Source organism: Mastacembelus armatus, chromosome 3 (assembly GCF_900324485.2).
Source record: "Mastacembelus armatus chromosome 3, fMasArm1.2, whole genome shotgun sequence".
NCBI classification, from domain to species: Eukaryota; Metazoa; Chordata; class Actinopteri; order Synbranchiformes; family Mastacembelidae; genus Mastacembelus; species Mastacembelus armatus.
In genome coordinates this window covers 12,571,038-12,595,074 of record NC_046635.1, presented here as the reverse complement: position 1 = coordinate 12,595,074, position 24,037 = coordinate 12,571,038, and the positions used below count along the sequence as shown (strand labels likewise).

Here is a 24,037-nt window from a genome sequence, read left to right as displayed (position 1 = left end):
AAGTGCTGAAGCAATCCATTAAACGTGGCTGGCTATAAATCATCTGAGCCTCAGCGTGTGTGTGTGTGTGTGTGTGTGTGTGTGTGTGTGTGTGTGTGTTAGTGTGTGCATAAGGCCAGGTTGCTTTTTATGGACAAAGCATCCCAAAGATTTCCTCCAACATACACACATAACAGCCACCAGACAGAAACCATCCATTTACAAAGGTGTGTATGTCAAACTGAGCAAGATTAATTATTAGAGATACAGTTAATTTGGCTTACAGCCTTGACAAAATCAATTGAAATCTCACTGACAATAAATAAATGTGACATAATATGTGGGACTTGTTTTCTTGATTGTGGTGATATCTTTGGTAACAAATAGATTGCACCTAAAAATAAAAATAAAATCCAAATGAGGAGACACACTATTATTACTCTTTACTATTTTGAATGTACTTGATGCTAAATGTTGAGCTTGACATTAATGACTGCATGAAATTAGCTATTGCCAACATGTAAACACACAAATGATGAGATATTCTATGCTCAGGATTGTTTTTTGCAGTCCATGAAGCAATGTGTGCATTACAATTTCCTGGCTTTAATAAAATTGAATTACAATTAGATATAATTTGTCATAACACAAAGCCATGTAAAACATGTTTGTTGCAGGAGAAGAAGAGATTAGTTCCAGTTATTTTTCAGCATTTTACAGCACCTATTATGTGTTGTCCCTCCTGCCAGAAATGGGATGGTCATTTTACATTAGCCTTTGGAATTACTTTAAGTGAAAAACAGAAATAACTTTTTTTGTGGTCTTATGTTCTTTTAAGAACACAGTTTTAAGGGTGAAATTGATTTTACATGGCCTTTATTTTCTAATTCAATTCTGCAGGGAATCCAGAAGCATCAGCAGGTCATTGTAGCAGATGCGGTCTCATATGAAATGCAGGCATGGACATTGCATTCATCATTAATAATGAACTATGAAGTTTAAAATATTGTTAATCTAGGTGGAGTGTCTTTAATTACATCACTATAATCTTAAACTGGTACAAAGAGTCAGGCTTTTATTCCAATTTAAATGATGATTTGAACATTGCTAATTTCTAGCAATACAATCAAGTGGATATGGTCCTAATTCCCACTGTGGTAGCAGATATATGAAGGTAAGGCCCATGGTATGTGTGCGATGGCATTTCTGCCAGTGTTAACATATCCCTCATTGTGTTCCATAATATAGCCATTGTTTTCACACCTCATCTGAATACATGATCAGTCATAGGAGCAGATGCAGTCAGACTGTGAATGTTGTGTCTACATTTGGTATATTCTCCCCATTGTGAATACAAAGATGGCTTTGTTGCCATGCTGAGGGTACATGCCTGTTTCTACCAAGAAATCTGCTGTTCTATATCAAATCTGCTGTAAACCCCAGCTCGCTGCATTTTTGACTAAACACCGAAATCCTCTGCTCCCTTTGATTTCCACAAGTTTTTTTCCACTGTAAATAGAGCAATAAAAGACACAGTTGGCAAAAGTAATGCAATAAAACAAAGTGAGACCCAAAACCCTTGCAGACTGCCCCCTTCCTTCCCTCACATATAACTTGTTCAGTCATGCTTTTTTCTGTTAAGAAATAATTCTAAGATGAGACTTACTCTTTCCTTCAATGCACTGAGAAATTAATCCATACTTTTGTGTCTTCAAGCCTAGATTACTGGAATTCTATGCATGCCTGCCTGAGCCAAGCTACTGCAGCTCACCTCCAGCTGCTTCAAACTAACAAAGACAAAGCACAAGGAGAACATTTCTCCAGCACTGACTCCTCTCCATTAGGAGGTGTGTTTAGAATTAAATATGGAACTCTGATAATTACCTATCAAGTAGTACTACAGGGTGAAGTAGTTGAGTACATTTTCAAATTGCATGGACTGTATACAAGTATCAACTTAAGGAAGATCAATAATTTTGCACCTATAATTTGGAAAACTTTACCTTTTATATGAGATCATCCTGTTTAAGGCTTGTTTTTATCCATTGCCTGTTGTATCGATTATAGCCCTGCCTCTATGGGGTTGTATGTAATGGTTTTAGTAGTGAAAAATTTGCTTTCACAAGCACTGCAGAAAAAAAATCTGTATTACTTGCTGACCTGAACTGGGTCTGTATGGATATATGGACTCAAACAATGTGTACATGGATTAGCTGCACTGAGCAAATAGTTTATAATTAATTTTCCTATGCGCAAAACTGACCTGCAGAATCCAGCATCCTGAGATAGAATCAAATAATGCTGGGATGAGTCTTGTAATTATCATCTAAAAGCATTTCAGCCCTGTGCAGAAGGTTTCTTGTGTTGTAATGTACTACGTCTTATCCTCTGACGAAGTTCTGAAGTGTACAGCATAAATTAGGCTTTTGCAATGAAGATTAATGTGCGGACGCTTTGATTTTTTTTTCATTTGCACACTTCTTACTTAAAGTTGTGTGCAGCAGCTTTGGTAATATTTTTCATTTGGCAAACACAGATAAACAGCCAGCAGGAGGCTATGTGTGAGAGATGCTGGTGGATTGGAAAGTTGAAATAATGAGGAGGATTTTGTGTCGAGTCAGGATTTGACTGCAAAGCAGATGAAGACACTAGTTAGTTAGTAGCTTTTCCACATTCCATCTATGTTCCATTGCCCCTTAAAGTCCCAGCAGTGACTCACAGAGCCACATATCTTCTGTGTTATAAAGGTAAAAGCAAAAACAGATTGTTACACTGTGTAAGTCAAAATGGAGCACAAAAAGACATGAAAATGTCTAGCTGATGAAACCTTTGGACAGACTGTTGAGTAAAATGTCCCAGACAAGGGCAGTTTGCATTGTATAATCAGTCTTGAAAATTTTTTGCAATTTTATTAGTGTTAAGGGCAGCCCATGGTCACTCTTAATTGTTTATTTTATTTCACAGTAGTGTCAGGCTCTCTTGCTTGCTGTTACCTGCATGCAGCCTTAGTAACTTGTTGTTGGCAAAGTCAAGCCAGTCTGAAAGTGTTTCAGCCCTAACTGTTGTTTAGTGTGGTCTGTTTGTTACAGGACCATCCATACTATAGGAAAAGTAAATCTTGCTTATTGCTATTTTGTGTAATAATTAAAATTTGTTATTGATTTAAGCCCAGTGTCAGCTTGGCTCCAGCTCCCTGTAACCCTGAATTGGACTAAGCAATATGTTATTGATTTATTATTTTGCTTTTTAAATAAATCTATTATATAGCAAAAGCTATTTTATTGGTCTTGATTTTCTTCAGTCTTATTCCATTGACATTCCATATGAATTAACTTTATTTTTAGATATATATTTTTTTTTATTTTTTAGGATTTTGGCATGTGGCATTTTCTTTTTGGTTGTTGATTTTTACAGTGAGAACAATGTTGGGTATTTCATCTAAGTCTTAGCTGAATCAAGTGCTAAACAAAACCTTTGTTTCTCTATATAGCTTGGACATATGAGTATTAATTTAGTGACTTATCTGCTGACTATTTTTAATGTATTAAACTATAGTTTGTTTTCATATACAGTATAAAGAAAATGTAACAAATCACCACTGGAATTGGATAACTTTTGCAGCATTTCTGAGTTTATTCACTAATTAACATGGCCCCCTATCCAGTCATGGTAAAATATACAGAAAACACAGCAACTCAGAGTAATGAAGAGAGAACACATTGGAATGCAACCCACACCTACACACAGAGGCTGACAACAGCATGCAGTGAAGATGAAATGAGATTACTGTGTGTAAAAACTGTGCAGTGGGGTTTTTATTCTTGCCACGCCAAAAAATAAGAAAACTACATTTGTGTTCATGGATTGACAATTAGTAGAGAGACAGCGAGAAAAAGAGAAAAAAGGGATAACACAGGATGTTAGCGGTGAGTATGATCAGGATGAGAGTGGAGAGGCTTTGATGAGGGAGGAGGGGAAGCTGAAGGGAGTGCTGGCAGCTCATTCTCCCTCTCACACCCTCTCAGAGGACAGACTGAGACAATCTATCTCCTCTTTCCCTTTCATTTAATCACTGTCACTGTTATTTTCTCTGTTTCACTCACATGCACAATTTCTTCTTCAGTCTTTTATTTTTTAATAAAAGCCTTGGGTACTCCATTTACACCTATCAGCATTTACGACACTACATATATGCACACAGATGCAGAAGATTGGAACAAAACTTTCTCTTTTTTTGCATTATGTTGTAAGAATGAAGGTAACCATCTTCATCCATTAGCTATACCTTCTTCTCCCCGAGGGTCACTGGGGGGGCTTATTCTTACCAACTGTTCCCCTAACCCTAACCTAAACCTACTTTCATTACTCATCATGAGGGAGTATTTGAGAAGCCTGTTTTTTATTATTTCCTGAGAACCTACTTACAATAAATTGTAGCAATCAAATACTCTGCTGCTTTAACCAATGTTATGCACAATAGCGGTCAATCAACCACATCAATATTACATAGTATATGTACCGCATGCAGAACATGCAGTAATATACAGTTATGGGGCATGGCACAACGTACTAGAGTAATGGCAACTAAATGAGCTTATAAATTTATATTCTACAAAAAGGATCAACAATGGCTTAAGAATAATTTATTAAGTCAGAGAAATAGAGGTACATAGATAAGAAGTATGTGTCTATGGAACTCCAGAGTGTTCAAAATTAAATAAATAAGTAGGACATTATGAAATAACTACATATTTGAGTAAAAATACACATTATTTAAATAAATATACACTTATATACACACAATATATTATAATATGACCATGAAATTGTAAAATACTGTAAAGGCCCTCCTGGCCTTGTTTGACAGACAAAGCCATTCTCCTGAAATAAAAAAGGACACTGGGTAAAACAATATTGTGAAATAAAAGTCAACATTGGTAAAATGACATTTTGAAATAAAACCTGCTGCAATTTAAAAAACAGGATAGCACAATGAAAACAATTACATAATAAAACAATTTTACAATTTCATGGTCATATATAAAATTGTGTGCCTTTATTCAAATAATCTGTTTTTTTTTTGTTCAAATAAGTAATTATTACATAGTGTCCTATTTATTTTTTTAGTTTTGAACACTCTGGGGTTCCATATGTGTTTGACTATATTTATTCGTCCTAATTTTAGTTTAAGTATTTCTCAATGGCTGGTGCTCCCTCAGGTTTGATTGCACCCACACCGGCAGTCAGAGGAACAGGAGAGCAGTGCTCTGATAGAGAGGAGCTGTGAAATACTGCTGCATTGATAAGGCATTGAACAAGAGGCAGGCTAGAGCTGGAGCATAACAGGCAGTACACATCAGAAAACACATACAAAGATACACATCTGGTAACTGCAGATTGAAAAAAAAGTGTCCCATAGGAGAAAGATGTTTTTTTCTTTTGGGCTATCATCCCTTACTTTATGTGACCTCATAGGTTCTCGTCAGTGGCAAACTAGCACTCACATGGAAGGAGGAGGAGCTCTCAAATAAGTGGATACAGTGGAGGAGACAGGGAGAGTAAAAAAATGAGTGGAGCATTTGTTAAAGAGGCAAGTAGGATAGGGACAGAGAGAGAAGAATGAGTCAGATTCTCCCACAGCTGTCAGGGTGTGGACATTCCTGACTGATACAGTGGGCTTGTAGGATCACTCATGGCAGGGATGAGTAGCACCGGTGTGCTACGCTTTGACTAGCCAACCAGCTAAAGAATGTCAGAGTTGTAAATAATGACCAAGTCTCATACATCAGCATGTGCTTTTAGTGTGCCAGACCTCAGTGACAGCTGATTGTAAACTCAAATGCAGTGCATCACTTTCATTCAAATAAGTCACATAGTCATAAGAGACTGTTTTGAAATGGTTTCCCACATAGGACAAAAGACAGTCATCACATTTAAACCCTATTTTCAGCATAGCTTTGATCACACAGTAACTGAAGGGATTCGAAAGACAGAATAGAAGCTCTAAAACACTAGAAACATAAAGGAAGTGTAGCAGTGACAAGGAAACAGTGATGCTACAGACACAGTATGGAGAAGGATTAAGAGGAGAGGAGAGGACTGTCAATGGCTATGGCCTCTCTAAACAAAAGATTATCATAATCTGGCTTTCAAATCAGAAGGTGTTACAGGTGTTTACAGTGATTAAAAGTCCATAGAGCTTTTATAGCAGTTGTGTGTGTGTGTATATATATATATATATATATATATATATCCTTCTGCATCAATAAATGAATAACAATGTACATGCTTTGTTGTCAAAAAGCACTTTTCATAATCCAGTCTGATCAGATGCTTGAATTGCCTGACATCTATGTGACACAGAAATACAAAGCAAAGCTAAAACTCTAAAGAAAAAAAAAAATCAACCACAGAGCCAAAAACTTCAACCTATGAATTTAAATTAAATTACTAGGATACAAGTATGGTATAAGGTGTGTGTGTGTGTGTGTGTGTGTGTGTGTGTGTGTGTACATGTAGAGTATGTTGGTGTATGTATGCCTACCCACTATAAAAAGGTGCATTTGTAGATAACTGTGGGTTCAGCTTATGCATGTGCTGTAAAAATGTGCTCCCCTCAGTAGCTTAGGCGATGTGGCCAGATCTTCTTGGATAAGTCCAATTCTGCATGACTTAAGACCATCTGCACACAACTCAACACATAGCAAAATGAGCAAATTATGCTACTTTGAAAAGGTATGTGAAACTTGGTGTTAGAGCTCATTATGGAGTAAAAAATAATTGGAAAACAAAGGCTATTAACTTGGCACCTACCTAGTGCTGCAGTGCATGCAATTCTTTGTATAGGTATGTGTGTTGGCTTTGCTCTAAGGGGGGGCAACTGCTTTAGCTTGGCGCCATTCATCAAAAGCTCATGGTCTTGCTGGGAGCATTAATTGGAAATTTCAGGATATTTAGTGCTAATTAACAGCATTACACAGCAGTAAGATGACAAGTGACATGCAGGGCACTCACAGAGACCCCTCCCCTCCATCCATTACCTGCAAAGAGCATGAGGAGCACAGATATCAAGACTTCCTTCCTCTAACCGGGGTGACTATTCCTGTCAGAAGTGACACAAAGTTAAAAGGTTACCCAAGACTGCCTGGAGTAATTAATCCTTCCAGCCTTTTCAACTCTGTGAAGCCCCTACATGTTTTCATGGGCTCAACTGTGCTGCTGTCCTGAAATTACCAAAGAATTAAAAGCTAAAAGTCATTTCAGCTCAATTGCATGAAAGACAAAGTAGCATGGCTACACTCAGCTAAAATTAACTTCTTTGCTCACTACCAGAAACAGAGTATAAAAAAACAAGGCACTGTCATAGAAGAACCAAAGTTTTGTGTGTGTGATGAAAGAGTGAGTGAGACAGAGATGTCTCTCCTAGGACGGCAAGAAAGGATCTAAGTGTTTAGGGAATACCTAGGACAAATAATATGCTGCCATTCAGAAAAGCCCTCAGAAGAGCTGTCTGTGGTTTTATCTGTGATCGACAGGACTGACATTTGCTGAGTCAACCTCACACTGCGATATGCGATCCTCACTGGACAGAACTTTAACCTCAGCCAACAGCAGTCATGCTCTGTCAACAACCTTCCTGTATCTGCCACATTCCTTTCAAGATAGAGAAAGAAAGAGGCAGAGGAATCAAAACATGTAAGAGGAGGGAGACAAGCGTATGACTTTAAGACACCGTGTTTGTTCAGTCAGAGAAAAACTAAACAGTCTGGTCCTGCAGAAAAGGAGGCATTAGAAGAATTTTAAGGAGATCCACGAATTATGTAGCAGAAATAAGTAGTCAGATAGATGCATGTAGATTGACCATATGATTATCACATATGATAGCATGTAATGTACAGTATCTTGAGTGCTTGTGCATGTTTGTTTTGTGAGAACCAAATAGTCCTTGTTTTAAATAGTCTTATGCTTAAGAATTACAATTTATGACATATATTCAGAACAGTGTCTATAGGGCTACCATATGTGGTAACTATCCCTTTAATATCCTTAGTTGGATTAGGGCCTTGTGGAAAATGCTGCAGATCAATGGTCTGATTGATGACTGCATTGGATTTTGATACAATTGTTGCTGTGAATAACTATTTTGAATTGCCAAGTATATAATTTTCTGGACTGGCCAAAATAAAACTGCCCCATTTGTTATTTTATTTGTCAATAGTTTCTCACTCACTTTGCATTGATTTTGTTGTAACTCCACATAGATTTTTTTTTTGCATCTAGCCCATGGAGTTTAGATTTTAGTGGCGCTCTGAGCTGAACACAACACATGCAGAAACACTCCCGTAAACACGCTTGCTAGCTAGCTACCATTGGATGTTTGCAGTGTTTAAACATGCACTGCACAAACTATTCATCTGTGACATTTGTGTGAATAACACAAGGTAAAAATTTCTTTCACTTTCTGCCTGAAGTCAATTTTAAAATGTCTGTTTTGGGTTTTAAATTTAGGTTTAGGGTTCTCATTAAAATTATAACGGTAAATATGGATGTTTGGTATGTAGTGGTGATAGTTATGGTTCGCCTTATCAGTATTGTAATGACTTCAGACAACAGATGGTCCTCATACTGATAAAACACCAGGATGAGGGCAGGTGTCGGAGTGTGATATTTAAAGGGCATTTATCAGTAGGCATCACAGGTTACACTGCAGTAATAAATGAAGTGTAAAGCTGCAGGGAGGTGACTTTAAACTGAGTTTGTGTGTCCCAAAGACACACAGGCCAAAGATCAAATAAAGGTCTGGCCTGTTGGTACCAAAGGATTAATTAGCATAAATTGGTCATCAGAGAACGTGTGCAAGAAGAAGGACAAGCCACAACAGGGTGATGATCTAGCTTTGTGTCATGATTCAACTGATTCTGTTGATTTTCTGGTTGCTGCCTCCTCTGGGATATTTATGGATTCATGACATTTAAAAATATAGGCAATTTTAAAAATTAAATTTAGTAAATGCTTAAATGAGTGAGCTGAGTTGCCTGTCATTATGTGTGGTTAGTTTTTTCACTGTAATCCCGAGGGTCACAGGGGTCACATATGGATTGTAGTATTCCTCAGTCATGCAGCCACTTATACCCACACACTCATCTTTATTCCCCCATCCACTAACCCCCATTACCCCTCTGTGCTGACAGAGAGCTTTTCCAGTCCAGGCCACAGAAAAGGCTCTCCTGCTGCCTTACAAATGCTAACATGCTCAAACACACCCTTTCCCTCCTCACTCTTTTCCATTGCACTCACTGAGTCCCTGAGACCCTCACTGCCTATATTATTCTGCTCATCCTACCTCTGTGTCATTCTGCAGCTCCCTCTGTCATGAAAATAAACTTTGAGTTTGTTTTCTGTGCGTTCTGGTCCCTGGTCCTGCTCTGACAACTTGCTGTCAGATTCAATCTGGTGACACAGGCTGTGATGAGAAGTAAGAAAAACAGTCCAAGAAGTCCAAAATCCCTTAGAAACACTAGAAATGGGAACACCACTAGGCAGTAATCACAGCACACTGTATTCTACAAAAGTTAGTAAATGTGTTCAGTAGCAGACAGCTGATAGTTCACTTACTCAACTTTATGTGTACACACACTGAATGTGACTACGAAGCTCAGGCATATATGCATTAAGTGAGACACCTGCATTAAGAGTTTCTACTCCCCTGGCTGAATTTTTTTCAAAAAATATGTCCAGAGATACTGTGTGGTGAAAGTCACTTTGAGCAATTATATTGTTTATATGCTTTATTTTTTACTAAGCCTGAAGAGACAGGTTGCTCCCCTAAGCTGACTGCTGAACTGCAAGCCAGTATTGATTGTCCTTCCTTTGGCTTTTCACACAGCCTTGCTGAGGACACATTAAATGTGTTATAAGTCATTAAGAGCTCCAGGCATCAAATCTCACCTGTCTAACTTAAAATATATTGACATATTGTGTTCTGACAAGCCTTTTATTTTTTTTTTTGAGGCCGCCTCCAGTTGTGTACTGATGCCTGGGCTGTGTCTGTGTGTGAGTGAGTTTGTTTGTTGCCTGTGTCTATGCACAGTATACTCTCGCTGTACTGTGCTGAACACTGGGGAGCATATGTCAGTGTATGGTTGCGTTGGGTACATGCAGAGACATTGAATCTGTGTATGCTTGTGGTTGTGTGTGTGTGTGTGTGTGTGTGTGTGTGTGTGTGTGTGTGTGTGTGTACAGGGAGCAGGCTCGTCCTCTTGCTGCCCCAGGGGCTCTGAGCCCATTTCCTGTTGTGCAGTGTGATAAGTTTCCCTGTCAGATCCTCCCAGCACCACTATATTTCTGATAAGCTCCACTGCTAGTTTTCCCGACCTCTGGCACAGAGATCAATTTGAGATTGATTCAGAATGCCCTGCTGGGCCGAGCTGGAAGATCAATTTGAGATGGATTGTTCACGCCAGGGGGCCAATGACACACAGTGCAGTGTTCACTTGCTTTCCCTCCTTTGCTTTTTTCACCCCTCACTCTCTCTGACTGTTGTTATTTCTTCCTCTCTTTTTCTCTCCTTATCTACTACTCTCTCTTTCAACTGTTTCACACCTTGCATGTTTTAACCCTTTTGTGGCAATCTTTATCCATGCCTCCTTTCCTCCCTCCCCTGTACTTTTCTCCTCTCAGTGTAGAGTAGGCAATAGGGATAGAGATGACTTCATTAGCAGAGGGACCAAGCCCTGTAGAATGATGAGCGTAGAGGACAGAAGAGATAACTCCCCTACCATTGTAATGCACAGAGCCACATAATATATGGATGTAAACTAACACACACACACACACACACACACACACACACACACTGAAATGACTAGAAAAATAAAATATTTTCTCACTTATGGAGTCATGGCCATTTTTGCTATCATACCCAGAGTTGCTGTCATCACCTTTACTGGTTCATGACCTTATCTCCACAGATCATCATTTCTGCAGCGACTATATCACTCTGTCCTCCTTTCTTCATCCCTCTCTCTATCCACCTTTCTCCTATCTTTAGTTGTTCTCTGCTCTCTCAAAGGCTTTGGCCCTGAAACCAGCAGATGCACTCTCCTCCCTGCTCTGCACAAAGTGACCTTTTCCCCAGCAGTACATCCACCTCTGACTGCACTGACCTTTACCTACAGTACAGCCCCCACCATGTCTCACAGGAATGGACTGCAGACAGCACATCACCTGTGCATCCATGCAGAGAGAGTCAGCGAAGGGCAGAGGGAAAAGCTGGACAGAAAAATGAAAACAACAGTTACATTAAAATTGATGCTGAAGTAAAAGCGGAAGGTACAGTAGGTTTTGATGAATAACTAGTGGGTTCTTTTTGGGCTACAGGACAGGCAAAAAGTCCCTCACTCACTCACCAATAGTGTGTGAGGACACTTTGGAGGCTACATGAATCAGTGCGTACTTCAGACAAACTACTCCATGCACAGTGTCCTCTGAACAAGGCAAGTGTTTATACGGTAGCCATTCCAAATGCCTAAAAGGCAGAGTGAAAACCCTGTCATCATAGAGAGGGGTGAAATACAGATGTAGATAAGGGCACAAAAGCTCTCCTCAGCTGGCATTTGGTTGTACACACAAGTACTTGTGTGAGAGAAGTTCAAACTCTGCCTACTTTCTCTCCTCCTGACTAGCCATTGAGTGAATATGGGTGTGATTGTTGGATTGTAGGTTTGGAAAAGATACAAAAAATTGTTCTATGCACACTGGAAAATTACTATTTGTTCTGCAAAGCAAAACAAACAGGCACAAAGAAGACATATTTTTTTACTGAGGTTGACATTGAATTTGGCCACAGTTCCTCACCATTATTAGCTATCACTACGTTCAGTTTTTCTTCCTTGCTGAGTTAGGAATAAGCCCATGATGATAGACATGAATACACAGATCCACAATAGGCCTAGATGGGCTTAATGCTTATTTTATATAAGAGCTGATTGGTCACATTTTGTCTGACAAGGCCAGAACAACATTGCTACTCACGATGAAAACACTGCTATATTAGTCACACAAGCCTAGAACTCTTTGCACACTTCATTTAACTTCATTTTATCAAGGTGCAGACACAAGCAGAATGGTCTTGCTATATGTGAGGAAAAACTAAGTGGCAAGAAATTCATCACTGTGAACTGCAGTATAAGAACTTTTCAATATAAAACAAATGAACAACACAAACCAGTCATGCTGCAGTAGGTCATTTTTCTTCTATTTTACCTTACACTCCTTTAATAGTTGGTTTTCTGAATATCTATTAACAATTGTCAAATATTATACATTATACATACTGTATACCTTTGGCCAAGTCAGCAAACACAGAAGCAACTATGTTAATTTCCTGTAAAAACATTAATATGGTAGTCTGCTGGATGGTCATTGTACCTTAACAGACAGGCCCAGTCTTGAATTCACAAAGGACTCTTGCATGGATCAGGAGCAACCTATGCACAGTTCATATCATGATCTATTATCCACACTCAGAAGAGGGTAAAGGATGGGGGGTATAGATCAGGCACTATTTTGCATCTATTTAGTTTGTTTATGTGTTTTCCATGCCCTAAATAATGATGACTTACTACTTGACAGTCCCATCCTGTCCAGAGAGTGGCAGATGGAACTTCACCAGCCCCCTCACGATGCTCTATGTACATGCTATAGGTACAGAGCAGTATACAAGCAGTATAGCAAATGCATGGATCTCTGTGACCCTATGCAATGTCCATTGCATCTTTTTAAAATAATGTTTATAACTGCCATAAAAAAGATTGTGATGTTTTGTGTACAAATTAAGCTGTGGGTGTGTGTCATAACAGCTGGAAGGCAGCTGTGTTGTGACAATAAGAGTGATGCCACTGAGATAGGTCCAGCAGATTGAGGTTATTCATAAACATGGATGAACTTTAACATTGGTTTCCTTACTGCAGATTGCCTCCAATTGCCCTTTGCTTTTTCTCTGCTTGTGATAGTTTTATAGATGTCAGCCAGCTGAGCCTCTGACTAGACACATGTACAATTTCTCACAATAAATGACGAGCCCTACATGGAAACAAATGAAATGGAGGAGGATGTGACTATAAATACACTGTGTAAAGGAAACTGCATACAGTAGTTTTACAGATCTTCTCCCAACACTGCCATACTTGTTTGTTACAACCTTTGTGTTTATTTTAACAGCTTTAAAGCATTAGTTGCCCTAATGTGACCCATTACCTGACACCCTCTTATCTAGCTTTGTAATATCTGCCATCAGATTACCCTTTAAGTTGTGGCATACTTTGGATCACATAGGACATCATCACACACTGCCTCTGGCAACTGAGTTCATACCCCATGTCAACTTATTTGAGCCTATATGACAGATGGCTCTGCCACATTGTTTCCATCCTAACTCAAATTCCACTATGAATGACCCCTCTGGTAATTAAAACAGATGAGAGAATAATAAAAGAATGAAGCACACTGAGGAAGCAGACAAAAATACCAGAGACCAGATGCTCAGTATGCTGTGCCACTCAGTGTACGGGCCAGTCCCCTCTCCTCCCTCTCTGCCTTGCTCCATCCTCTCTCCACTGATATGCAAAATGAAGCAGACGATAAAATGAGCACTGTAATAACCTTGACATAGTCGAGGGATTTATACAGAGGAATGTCCACAAACTAAATAACACCCATTAAAGTTGGCAAAGAATGCCTTGAAGGTTTGCATGAAACATGAGGGCAGGAGGAGACACATGGGCTGAGCAGTTTGGTAAAATTATAGGTTGAGAAAAGTGGTTATGTAAGTTAACTCAAGATTCTGTGAATTGGGCACAGCCCAGCGGGTTTCTGCTATGGGATCTACCCCATCCTCGTGCTAGCGCACTGAAGAGTAAATTGTCTATGACCACCCAAGAGTGGACCACACCACTGTCCGAACTGCGTGCCTTGATTGAATCCGCATTATCCACATATCAGAAGTTTGGATAGGATCTTCCCAAAGACGAACCAGAGAGGGATTGCCCTGTGTTTGCAGAGAAAACCACTGTGTGCATTGCCGCATGACGCAGAGATCCACTCCTGCCTCACCAAATCTGTTCCACACATGGGCGACCAGGTCTGGATGAAGGCAGCAGTCCCCTTGACAAAGGCCCCTATGGGACATAGCTACCTGGAGATGTGCATTGCTTTGACGAAGAGGAGGAGCACATGAACGGAAACTGGATAGTATTGCCATTGTAGATGAGTCTATCCTCCACTGTGTGAGTCCATCACAAGCCATAGTGTGAACCCTCTCCACAGCCCTCACCTGAACTTGAAATGACCCATGGGAAGCCCTGCTTCAAAAGGTTGAGGTGTAGGAAGGCTGACCCCACCTCCATTATCACCAAGCATCCTCTTGCAGACAAGCCAGACTTTGGTCGCCAGGGAGAACAGCCAAGACAACTGTGGAGACATGGAGGTGAATAAGGCATGGCTGCTTTATGAGAAGCAGGGGCCAGCTTCACCAAAGAGGAAAATGTGCCCTTTAGGCGGAGGTTAACATTTATTAATAATAGACCAGTTCTTAGTCATCATATCAACACATATATCCCCTGCACCATGTCAGAATTTCCTCAGCCTCAGGGAAAAATCTAATTTCCTCAGTGGTGTTGGGTTCATCAGCAATTAACTGGAGCCCCTTCGCCAGCTCTTGAAATTAGGGACCAAACAGGGCATTGCGGCTGATGGGATCCTCCAGCAGGACCCTCCTTACTGACTATGGGATTGGGAAGATATGCAGACAGATGTTCCTGTGAAACATGGTCTACCAGGCAGCAATGCATGCCACAGAGAGCAACAATGAACCCTGCCATCTTGCTCACTTCCCCAGCACAGCACAATCGGGGGGCAAGAAGTTGCGATTAGCTGCCAACTTGAAGAAGTGAGTGAGTGCCCTGGTAGGCACACAATCTCTTCCAGAAACAGCCACTTACAGAAAGTGTACGCTGCTCAGGGTAGTAAGCACTATGCTAGTGTGCTTGGCTCCCATGCAACCCATGCAACTGGGATGCAGGTCATCCCCAAATATATAGCTGGAACCACACTCACCACAGATATGGGAACCATTGTTGTCCCAAGATCCAGTCTTCTTCAGCAAAGTTTCTCTTTAGAATGGTATAATGCTGTTTAAGAAAAGAGAAAAGGAAGGGAAGATCCCATCCAAACTGCTACATATCTGTGGGTAATGCAGTTGTGATTGAGGCACTCAGTTGATTGGGGCCCACTTCTGAGTGGTTAAGGCCACAGGTGTCAAACTCCAGTCCTCAAGGCCCACTGTCCTGCTTGTTTTCTAACTATCTCTGCCGTCTGCACTGCTAATTACCTGGATCAGGTGTGTTCATCCAATCAGAAGTTGCAAGGACAGGGAATTTTCTCTTCAGTGCACTAGCACAAGGATGGGATAGGACCCATAGTTAGGGGATTGCACACCAATGAGACAGAACTGAAGTAAATTATTTGGATTGATTGTTGAGATATGCTTTAGGAGTTAATACTGCTTTAGTTCCTCTGCAGCACTTACTTGCTGAAGAGACAGAAGGACAGAAAGAACAAAAACAAAGTGTGGAACTATAGAAGCCTTTTGTCCTTAATAACAATACCTCTTAAATCATGGGTCAGTTGCATATGTACATGCACATGCTCACACATACACCTCTGAGGCACTTTCTCTGGCACCTGAGCCTCCCCATACAGGCCACACAGTACACTGAGCTTTTGTAGTAGTACACTGGAGCATAAAGAGGCCACGGCTGCGGCAGCAGCATCTGGACTACGAAATGTTTGCCATTCTCACTACCCCATCCCTCCTACCACAGCTGGGGCTCACCAAGCTAGAGGGGACCTGTGACAGTCAGGAGGCATGGATGATAAGCGATGACAAAACCTTTTTGCTGTCAGGGCTGGTCTGGAACAAATGGCCTGAAGGGAGACATATGAAAGAGTAGATGTGGGAAGAAATGCATAGGAGAAAACGTTCCTGCTATCATGAAACGAAAAAGAACTTGAAATACATTAAGACGTAAACTAAAAGCTTGTGATCAATGTATTGAATGATTCATAACCTAACTTTGTAACCATAGGAAGTTAAAAAATGCTTGCAACACACATGATGTTACATCGGCAGATGACATTGCTTTGGGATCTGAGAGATTGGTTAGATAGTTTTGTCACAAGTAATCTAGGCCACAGACAGCAGTGCTTGTTGGACACTGGGAGGAGGGAGGAGTAGAGGCACACTGCTACCAGCAGAACAAGGCAGGATTACTGGAGTCTGGACAGAGAGAATTTCGGTAGCTGTTTTGCCATGATTTACATTTGTGGTTTCAGCTATACTGGACTTTCGATTTCTGGGAAATAGTCATCTACATTAGTTTTGTTTCTCGCCAGTGATTCCTGCAAGAAATATCTGTTTTTAGGTGCTAAACTCTCCACAATGTTCAGCTGGCAACCACTATCTTTGTCTGTCTGCCTTTTAGTACAGAGCAGGTTATGCTCAGTTGTAGACTTCTAAACAACGTGCTGTAATAGATGTAATTGTAATAGATATAAAACTCCTTAAAAGCCAAGAGTGGCTGTGTATTCATTGATAATTCTCTAGGTTTATTACTACTGCCACTTTCACAATGTCACGTTGTCATTTGATACTGTTATGTAAAAAAAATAGCAGTTAAAGTCACTTGAAATTCATTTCTGTTAAAAATCAGGCAGACCTAGGTTATAACAGCACTGATACCCCAGGTGTGTTCCACTTGTGGTTAGTCATTTTGTGTGCGTGCTGCATGACTAACCTCATTAATGCAATTCTGCATGCTGTTGAATAACTACATGGTGGAATGGGTAAATAAGGTTTGGGGGTTTAAAGTTAGGCAGACGTGGAAGAGGCGAGCACCGGTTGAGAGCTGGATGAACTGCTCGGAAGGACATGCTGGGACAAATTATATCATTTATACTACTACATACTACTATATAGTATAATATATCATGTATACTGCTACATACTACTGTATTATATAATATATCATTTATAATGCTACAGACTACTGTATGATATAATTGAAACTAACCCAAGGACAGGAAATAGAGTTGTTAGGAATGGAAAAAAATTATCAGTATTTATGGTGGAGTTAAAAAACATGTGGAGTTCCAGTTGTGGAGAATAACAATGACATTTGCTGATTAGTCTTGAGCATGACATTAATATTATCAAATCTGTTAATATTAACTTCCTACTCTTGTTTTTTATTTCTAACCTTTTTCCATGGCGGTGTCCTAGTGTGGATATCCAGCAAAGTATTTCAGTATTATTTATTATGTTTACCCAGGTTGCTATAATCTTTCCATTCACTATCTTCATTGTCAGCAAAAAGTCTTGTGTGCCCCTATAGATGCAAGCCATTCACAGCAATTTCATTATTTTTTTTCCATCTATGTTCACTACGTGGGTCAGTGTATTTTCTCAGGAAGCCAATAAATCTTATTTTTGAATCTTACAGTAAGTGCCTTTTTTACTGTTTCTACGTCATGTACTGAATTAAGGACAACATACAGTATGAATTTCCCGAAGACATGCAGGACAAAGTGCACTGTCAGTCAAGAGGGTATACTTAAGAAATGAGAATCTACTCAAACTCTACAAAGACAGAGTACCTTCTGTAGGTTTATGCTTATTAGAGGACTCAGTGCTACCAAGGTGCAGCCAGAATAAAGGATGCAGTTCAAGGAGAGCTGTAGGTAAGAGTAATGAAGGCATGAATGAATCCAAACAGGCCCACATGCTGTTGTCTCTCTCCCACCACCCTCCATTCCCTCCACCAGCTATCTAAGTGCGCAGTTGTTAGTGTACTCTATGGTGCTATATTGAACCGCCAGCAATAAACAGTCATCAGTTCCAATCATATGTTTGCACTACATCAACAGATAGATTAAAAAATTGACTTATGGAGACAGCACCTTCGGCTAAAATCAATAGCAGCTTACCTACACAGCTGGTATGAGGCTAATAATGAATAATGCTACATTGATTGCAATGCTGAAGTGGAGCCATTGAGTTACAGATAAAGGGCTGCAACAAATAATGGAGCATATGATTATCTCTGAGTATATGGGGATGGGACTGTGTTTGTACTCTATTTCATACTCACCCATAAGTGGAGTTACTGGCTCTCTTACTTGCTGCCCTGGAGCGGCTGGACTTCAACTCTCCACTCATGCTTGTGTCTAGATGGAAGAACAACCAATTAACTTTGCACTGATGTGGTAAAAAGAATTGTAACACAGTCAAGCAGACGTATGAAGTATAGACTGAGAAGCAGTCATACCTGCAAACCCTGCACAGTCTGTTTATTCTGTTCTACATTTTAGCAAAATTAACCTAATCTATAGTAGCTGTTAATGTTTGACATGAGGTCTAAAAGACCAGCTAAAACTGACTGCAGCTGTTTCATAGCCATCTAACTCAGTGATCTATCCATCTAACAATCTATCTATCCATCCTAACACTCTTTGCTGATTGTTTCATCTCCATTCTTGTTTCCCAATAGCAAGCATACATCAGAATCCTGGTGCAACTTTAGACTCTCCAGCGCCAAACCCCATTTATTTCAGTCTCTGTATGTCTCTCCTGCAAGCACCTCCATACAGATGTTCCAATGAGCCAATTAACCAGAAGCCATCTTGATTATAGAATACACCAGTACACCTTACATGCTGTGGTGGCTTGGCTTCAATTTACCAAAGGTGAGTAAAAAAGAAGAGAAGTGTAAAAAGAGGAAAGGATGAAATGAGATGAGATGAGAGTAGAGGAGAGGAGAGAGGAGGTGAGGAAAGGAGAGGAGAGGAGAGGAGAGGAGGCCGGACTGACATGGACAGATGGGTGGTGAATGGAGTGTGACTGGGCCAGCTGCACGTACACTCACACAGCGTGACTGTCAAATGGCCGGAAGCTACAATTAATTAAGTATGGGTATGAATGTGTGAAAAGAAATTTAGACACGTGTATGCACCCTTACCTCCCACAGCAGAGATAATTCTCAGACAGTTTATAGTCAAACAGTGACCTGCTGGATGGTTTCTCTGTAGCCAAAAGTGCTTTTGCTTGTGAAGATCCAGCCCCTACTGCTGATGCCTTACAGTAACTATTACTTTCCATGCACACATGCATAGAAATCAGATATAAGGGTATTTCATAAATATTTCTAAACACATTAAAGTGGCAATATTTAAGAAAATAATACTGTAAATAATTAACGTCATTCAGGCAAAACAGTCTAAAACACGTGCGTTATAATTTTCACTAAATGACAAAACAGCAACAGTTCATGAGAAGAGACACTGGACTGTTCATTTTCACAGATGTAGGATTCTGTGGTGCTGGAAAGAAATCCCTAGTTTTTCTGATTTTTACTGAGCATTTTAACAGCTGTATGATTGACTGCATGATGAAGACATTACGCAAAAAGAGAGGGGAGGATGCTGCTGGGCACCGCTGTCTTGCACTGCAGGAGCAAAATGTCAGGAGGTAATCAGACTGCTATTTGGTAAACAAAATCCTATAGGCTACAATTAGTGTCTCCAGTGCAGAACTGACACACACACACACACACACACACACACACACACACACACACACACACACACAGTGTCAATGCTTTTACATAGAAACATGTTTTTGTTTTTTAAGATTTGAGTAAAGTAAATTTGTCCAGTTAAAAAAAATCCCCTCATACTTGATGCTTGTGGTGTTTCATTACCAATTATTCATATTAATTACATTTTACTTTCACTATATAAACATGGATGACTTGCAGTACACTATATAAGACACATTTTTATTATGTAGTGTTTCTTAAAAAACCTCTCCCAACAATTTATGCACTTATGTTAAAGTCTTACCAATATAATACCTAGGCATTTCTTTCCTCATTTTTGGCTTTTTAATTTAATTTTATATTATTTTTTGTACATTGTTCCATCCCAGTTGTCTAAAAGCATATGACAGTAAATGCTAGTCTAAGTAAATGACAGCACTTGTGTAGTATTCATTAACATAGATGTTATGATGCATCAAAATTATTTTGCATTATGCTCCCTGTTACAAAACTTGTGAGAGTATAATTTATGAATGGCATGTTATTATATTTTGAATCATGATTTTTACAATTATCAGCAATCCTGCTAAATAAAAAATGACAAATCATGCAGAAATAAGCCATTAGTCTAATCCAATGGACAACATGTAAAATAGGAGCAAAGGTCACCAGGGAAGACATCAAGGTCACAGTCAGTAATAATAATTTATAAAGCCTCAGCCTCTGCCATGGTCTACAGTCACAACTGCTTTGTGTCTTGGCATCAGAGACAGACTTTCGCTTCATAATGAACAAAATAAAATTACAAAATAACAATGTGGAGATTATCTTTCTGAATCTCCTGAGGAAGCAAGAAAAGTGGGTGGCAAGCGCTTCAGCTGACTAGATGCACTTTGAAGACCGTCAGTCAGGGATGTGTCCTTAAATTCTTAACCAGCTCCAGGAAAGCTGCTCTGTGTAAACCTGTCTTTCGACCTCCCTGCATACACTGATTCTTTATCAGAGTCAATTTAGCATTCTATAATTTGTTTATACATGCAATAATGGTAGTTAGACTTTGGCTGACTCATTCTTTAAAACTCAAGTAATAAACATCAAGACAGTCATGGACACTGCAGAAGCAGATGAATATGGGGAATTTGTGCACCGTATGTATTTAATGTCATATAGACATATATAGACTTTTTTTAGCAAGCAGCCTTGTCTTCTGAATAACCACAAGTGCATGCACATACACACATACACACATACACACATATATACTACTACTGCTGATTTAAAACTATCATTTGCCATGAAATCCATACTGACACACACGCATGCCAAAACTGAGTAAATGTGCATAACAAACTACAAATTAAGACTATATGCCAGTTTAATCCGTACACTTTGAAGTCAAGGACGTGTAGGAGATGTAATGATAATATGATCAGATAAATTTTATCATCATTTTTGTTCTTCCTGGTTCTTTAATTTTTCATGCAATGGGGGTTTTCATGCATTTTAATGTATTTTTCAATCAACATTTAAAATCACACAACTAACTTCAGAACAAAATGCGAATGCTTGAGCTCATGACTGACAAGTATTTTCCAGCTGTATTTTAATCTAAGAAAAACAATGCTTTGTTATCAAACTCACATTCTTTTCTCAGTTTCCACATCCAAAGAGACAAAAAATTAAAGCTATGAAAAGGGATTGCCTTTACATCAATCATTTAAGGTGGGACAGCTGAGACTGATTGATTGGCAGATTTAAGAAACAATTTTATATTGTTATGAAATATGTTGCATTAGTTTTTTCTGTATTTTAGATTTCTCTTTATTCCTGACTCTTCTCTCAGTCTAATTGGTGGTGAAAGTGTTAAAACATTTTTGATCAATTTTTGATCATTTGTGCTCAGAGCAAAGTACCAAAACACCACTTGGAAATAGCAGACACATAAGAGCAAAATGTTTTTGTAGATTGTGCATAATTAATTTCTACACTGTATTCTGCTGTAAACTTGAAATTAATTAGAAATGGCTTCTTCGTATTCTATTCTATTCTATATGTATCCCTGTTGTGCATTTTGCTGATGTTTAGAACATTTTGTAGATCAGAAAAGAAATCCTTGTTTTGTTGTCATATTGATACACACACACTTTTTTAGCCCTTATCTGCCACATAATTTTTTATTATTATTCACAATCTGGCTCTATATATATGAAGAGAAGGTAGTTTATCATCCTACATCTTCTCTATTTCTTGCATTTCAACTGACCCTAGGTGAGACCTAATGCTAAGTGGCAGACCTGAGGCTTTAGTTTCCACTCTAAGAGATAAATGCTTTGTAATCACAGGCATCACTGTCACCGTGAATATGGAACCCTATATTAGAACACGTAAAAGATATATTATTATTTGTATATTATATAGAATATTAGAACCCTAACATAAAGAAAGTGAAGCAGATTGGAGAGGGTTGATAGGAATAGATGACATGTTGAAAGATTGGATCTTTACATCATGGCAGCAGAAAATTATGCAAATGAAACCTCTTGCATTACAGTGAGGGAAATGTAGTACTGCCGTCCCAATACATACACTGACTTGTAGATTTAGATCTCACATTGTGGGAAAACCACACATAAACAGCCCAGGGTGAGTTTCACTTCCACAGTATTGAACTCTGCTGAACATCTTGCTTTCCCAGAAGATGTTTTTTAAAGAAGGGTGGACACTATGCAATGATATAGCCACTCTGCTGCAGGCCTTGTAAAATACTCTTAATGGGAATTGTTTGTATATAAAAAAAAAGATCTATTCATCCTGCATCTGAAGAAAAAAAATCCACATATATATCTAATCCATCACCAGAGGGCAGGAGTACAACATAATTAAGCCTTAGGACATTTCTGTTCTAACCTATTATGCCCAGAGAAGGAGAGAGCTGACCTTGGCATTGTGAGGATCAGGATGAGCTTTGATCATATGTATCAGTGTGGTGTATGCATGAAGTTGACAGAAGGATCCCTTCATGCATCACACTGTTTACATCATAAACTCCCCTGGTATTTCCACAGACCCTTCTCCAAACCTGATTGGATCACTGTGAATGTATGGAGGAAGACAGAGAAAACAGCTCCAAGGAAAAAGTAAAAAGGAACAGGGGATTCAATGGGAAGTAGAGAGATGATCAAAATAAAGGCTGAATATTTAGACAAAGTTTGTAAATCGAAAGGATAAAAATGGCAGGGGTAAGCTGAAAATGGGAGACACAGTGGAAAATAATGTCTTTCAGAAACACATTGCTGCATGCAAGCATCCAATAACACATGCATGCATACACACAAAAGGATAAACCCTGGTATACTCACATCTTGGGCTGAACAGGGTCATATCAGGAATGCAGGAGAACAAAAACAGACTGAGAGAAGAGAGACTAGCTGAAGACTTCTTCGTTTCTTCTCTTTTTATGTCCTCTTGTTGTGTGTGTGTGTGTGTTCAGGCTGCCTTTTGGCTGACTGCTGTGATACTACTGAGTCAGTGACAAACTAGCTATGGAAGCACCAATGGGATGTACCAAATGTTTTCTTGTAGCAGGGGTGGACAGGGGTGCACTGGGCTGTTCCATTAGCAGGAAAGCTGGCAGGAGGATTGGATGAGTGTGGAGCTGGTTTCCCCTCAGCAACAGGAGCTTGGCTGAAACTCAGAGTTTACGAATTCCAGCCAGGCAAAAAGAAAGGTGCCAGGGTGCGTGTGTGCATGCATCCCTGTACATGTGTGTTTGTGTCTTAATACAAGTATCAAGGAGCGGAAACCAAGCAGATGAAGATGTGCATTTGCTTCACTTCACATTCCTGACACCATACAGACCAATAGGGTATATACTCATATAAAAAATGATGAAAAACACACTTTAATGATAGGAAAAAAAGGATTAAATACATTGTAATGAAGAAATTAAGGAATCAGGGAATAATGTACACACTGAAGACAATCATATATGAATTATGAGGAAAGAAGTCTTTTCCTCCATGTGATTAAAATGACAAACAGAAAGTGATGAACTAATAGGGAACCATAAGCTGAAATTGCTCAGATAAACAGTGACTTAATCTTCACTCTTCACACTTAGAAACTGAAGCTTCAAACACCTCACCAATAAATAATTATTACTACATCTTGCAACATTATTTCCATCAGAGGGATTTTGGTTATAATTAATACCACATCTGAAAACACACCCAGCAGAATCACTGAGTGTGCTTTCTAATCGTTCCAGTTTTGTTGTGCGGTAGTCGGAGAGAGAATACACCTGAGGATATTTAATCTTTCTGGCTCCTGAGGAGAGGCTTTCATGTGGGTTTAATTAACTTCTTTAACAACCAACACAGAGTAAGTCTGGCTGTAAGCCAAACCTT

The 24,037-nt window shown here is 39.3% G+C and overlaps 1 protein-coding gene across 3 annotated transcripts in view; it reads right to left on the bottom strand.

Annotated features, from left to right (window-relative positions):
- LOC113138304 (heterogeneous nuclear ribonucleoprotein C-like) overlaps positions 1-23,152 on the bottom strand; it is a 33,756-nt gene extending 10,604 nt beyond the window's left edge. For 2 of the 3 annotated variants that reach the window (XM_026320623.1, XM_026320622.1), the window contains exon 1: positions 14,312-14,469. In XM_026320623.1, coding sequence (XP_026176408.1) covers positions 14,312-14,460 — 149 coding nt within the window. In that variant the 5' untranslated portion in view covers positions 14,461-14,469. Of the gene's footprint in view, positions 1-14,311; positions 14,470-18,185; positions 18,262-22,990 lie in introns of those variants that run through there. The other variant, XM_026320624.1, reaches the window with a different exon arrangement.
- Positions 23,153-24,037: the final 885 nt, after the last annotated feature.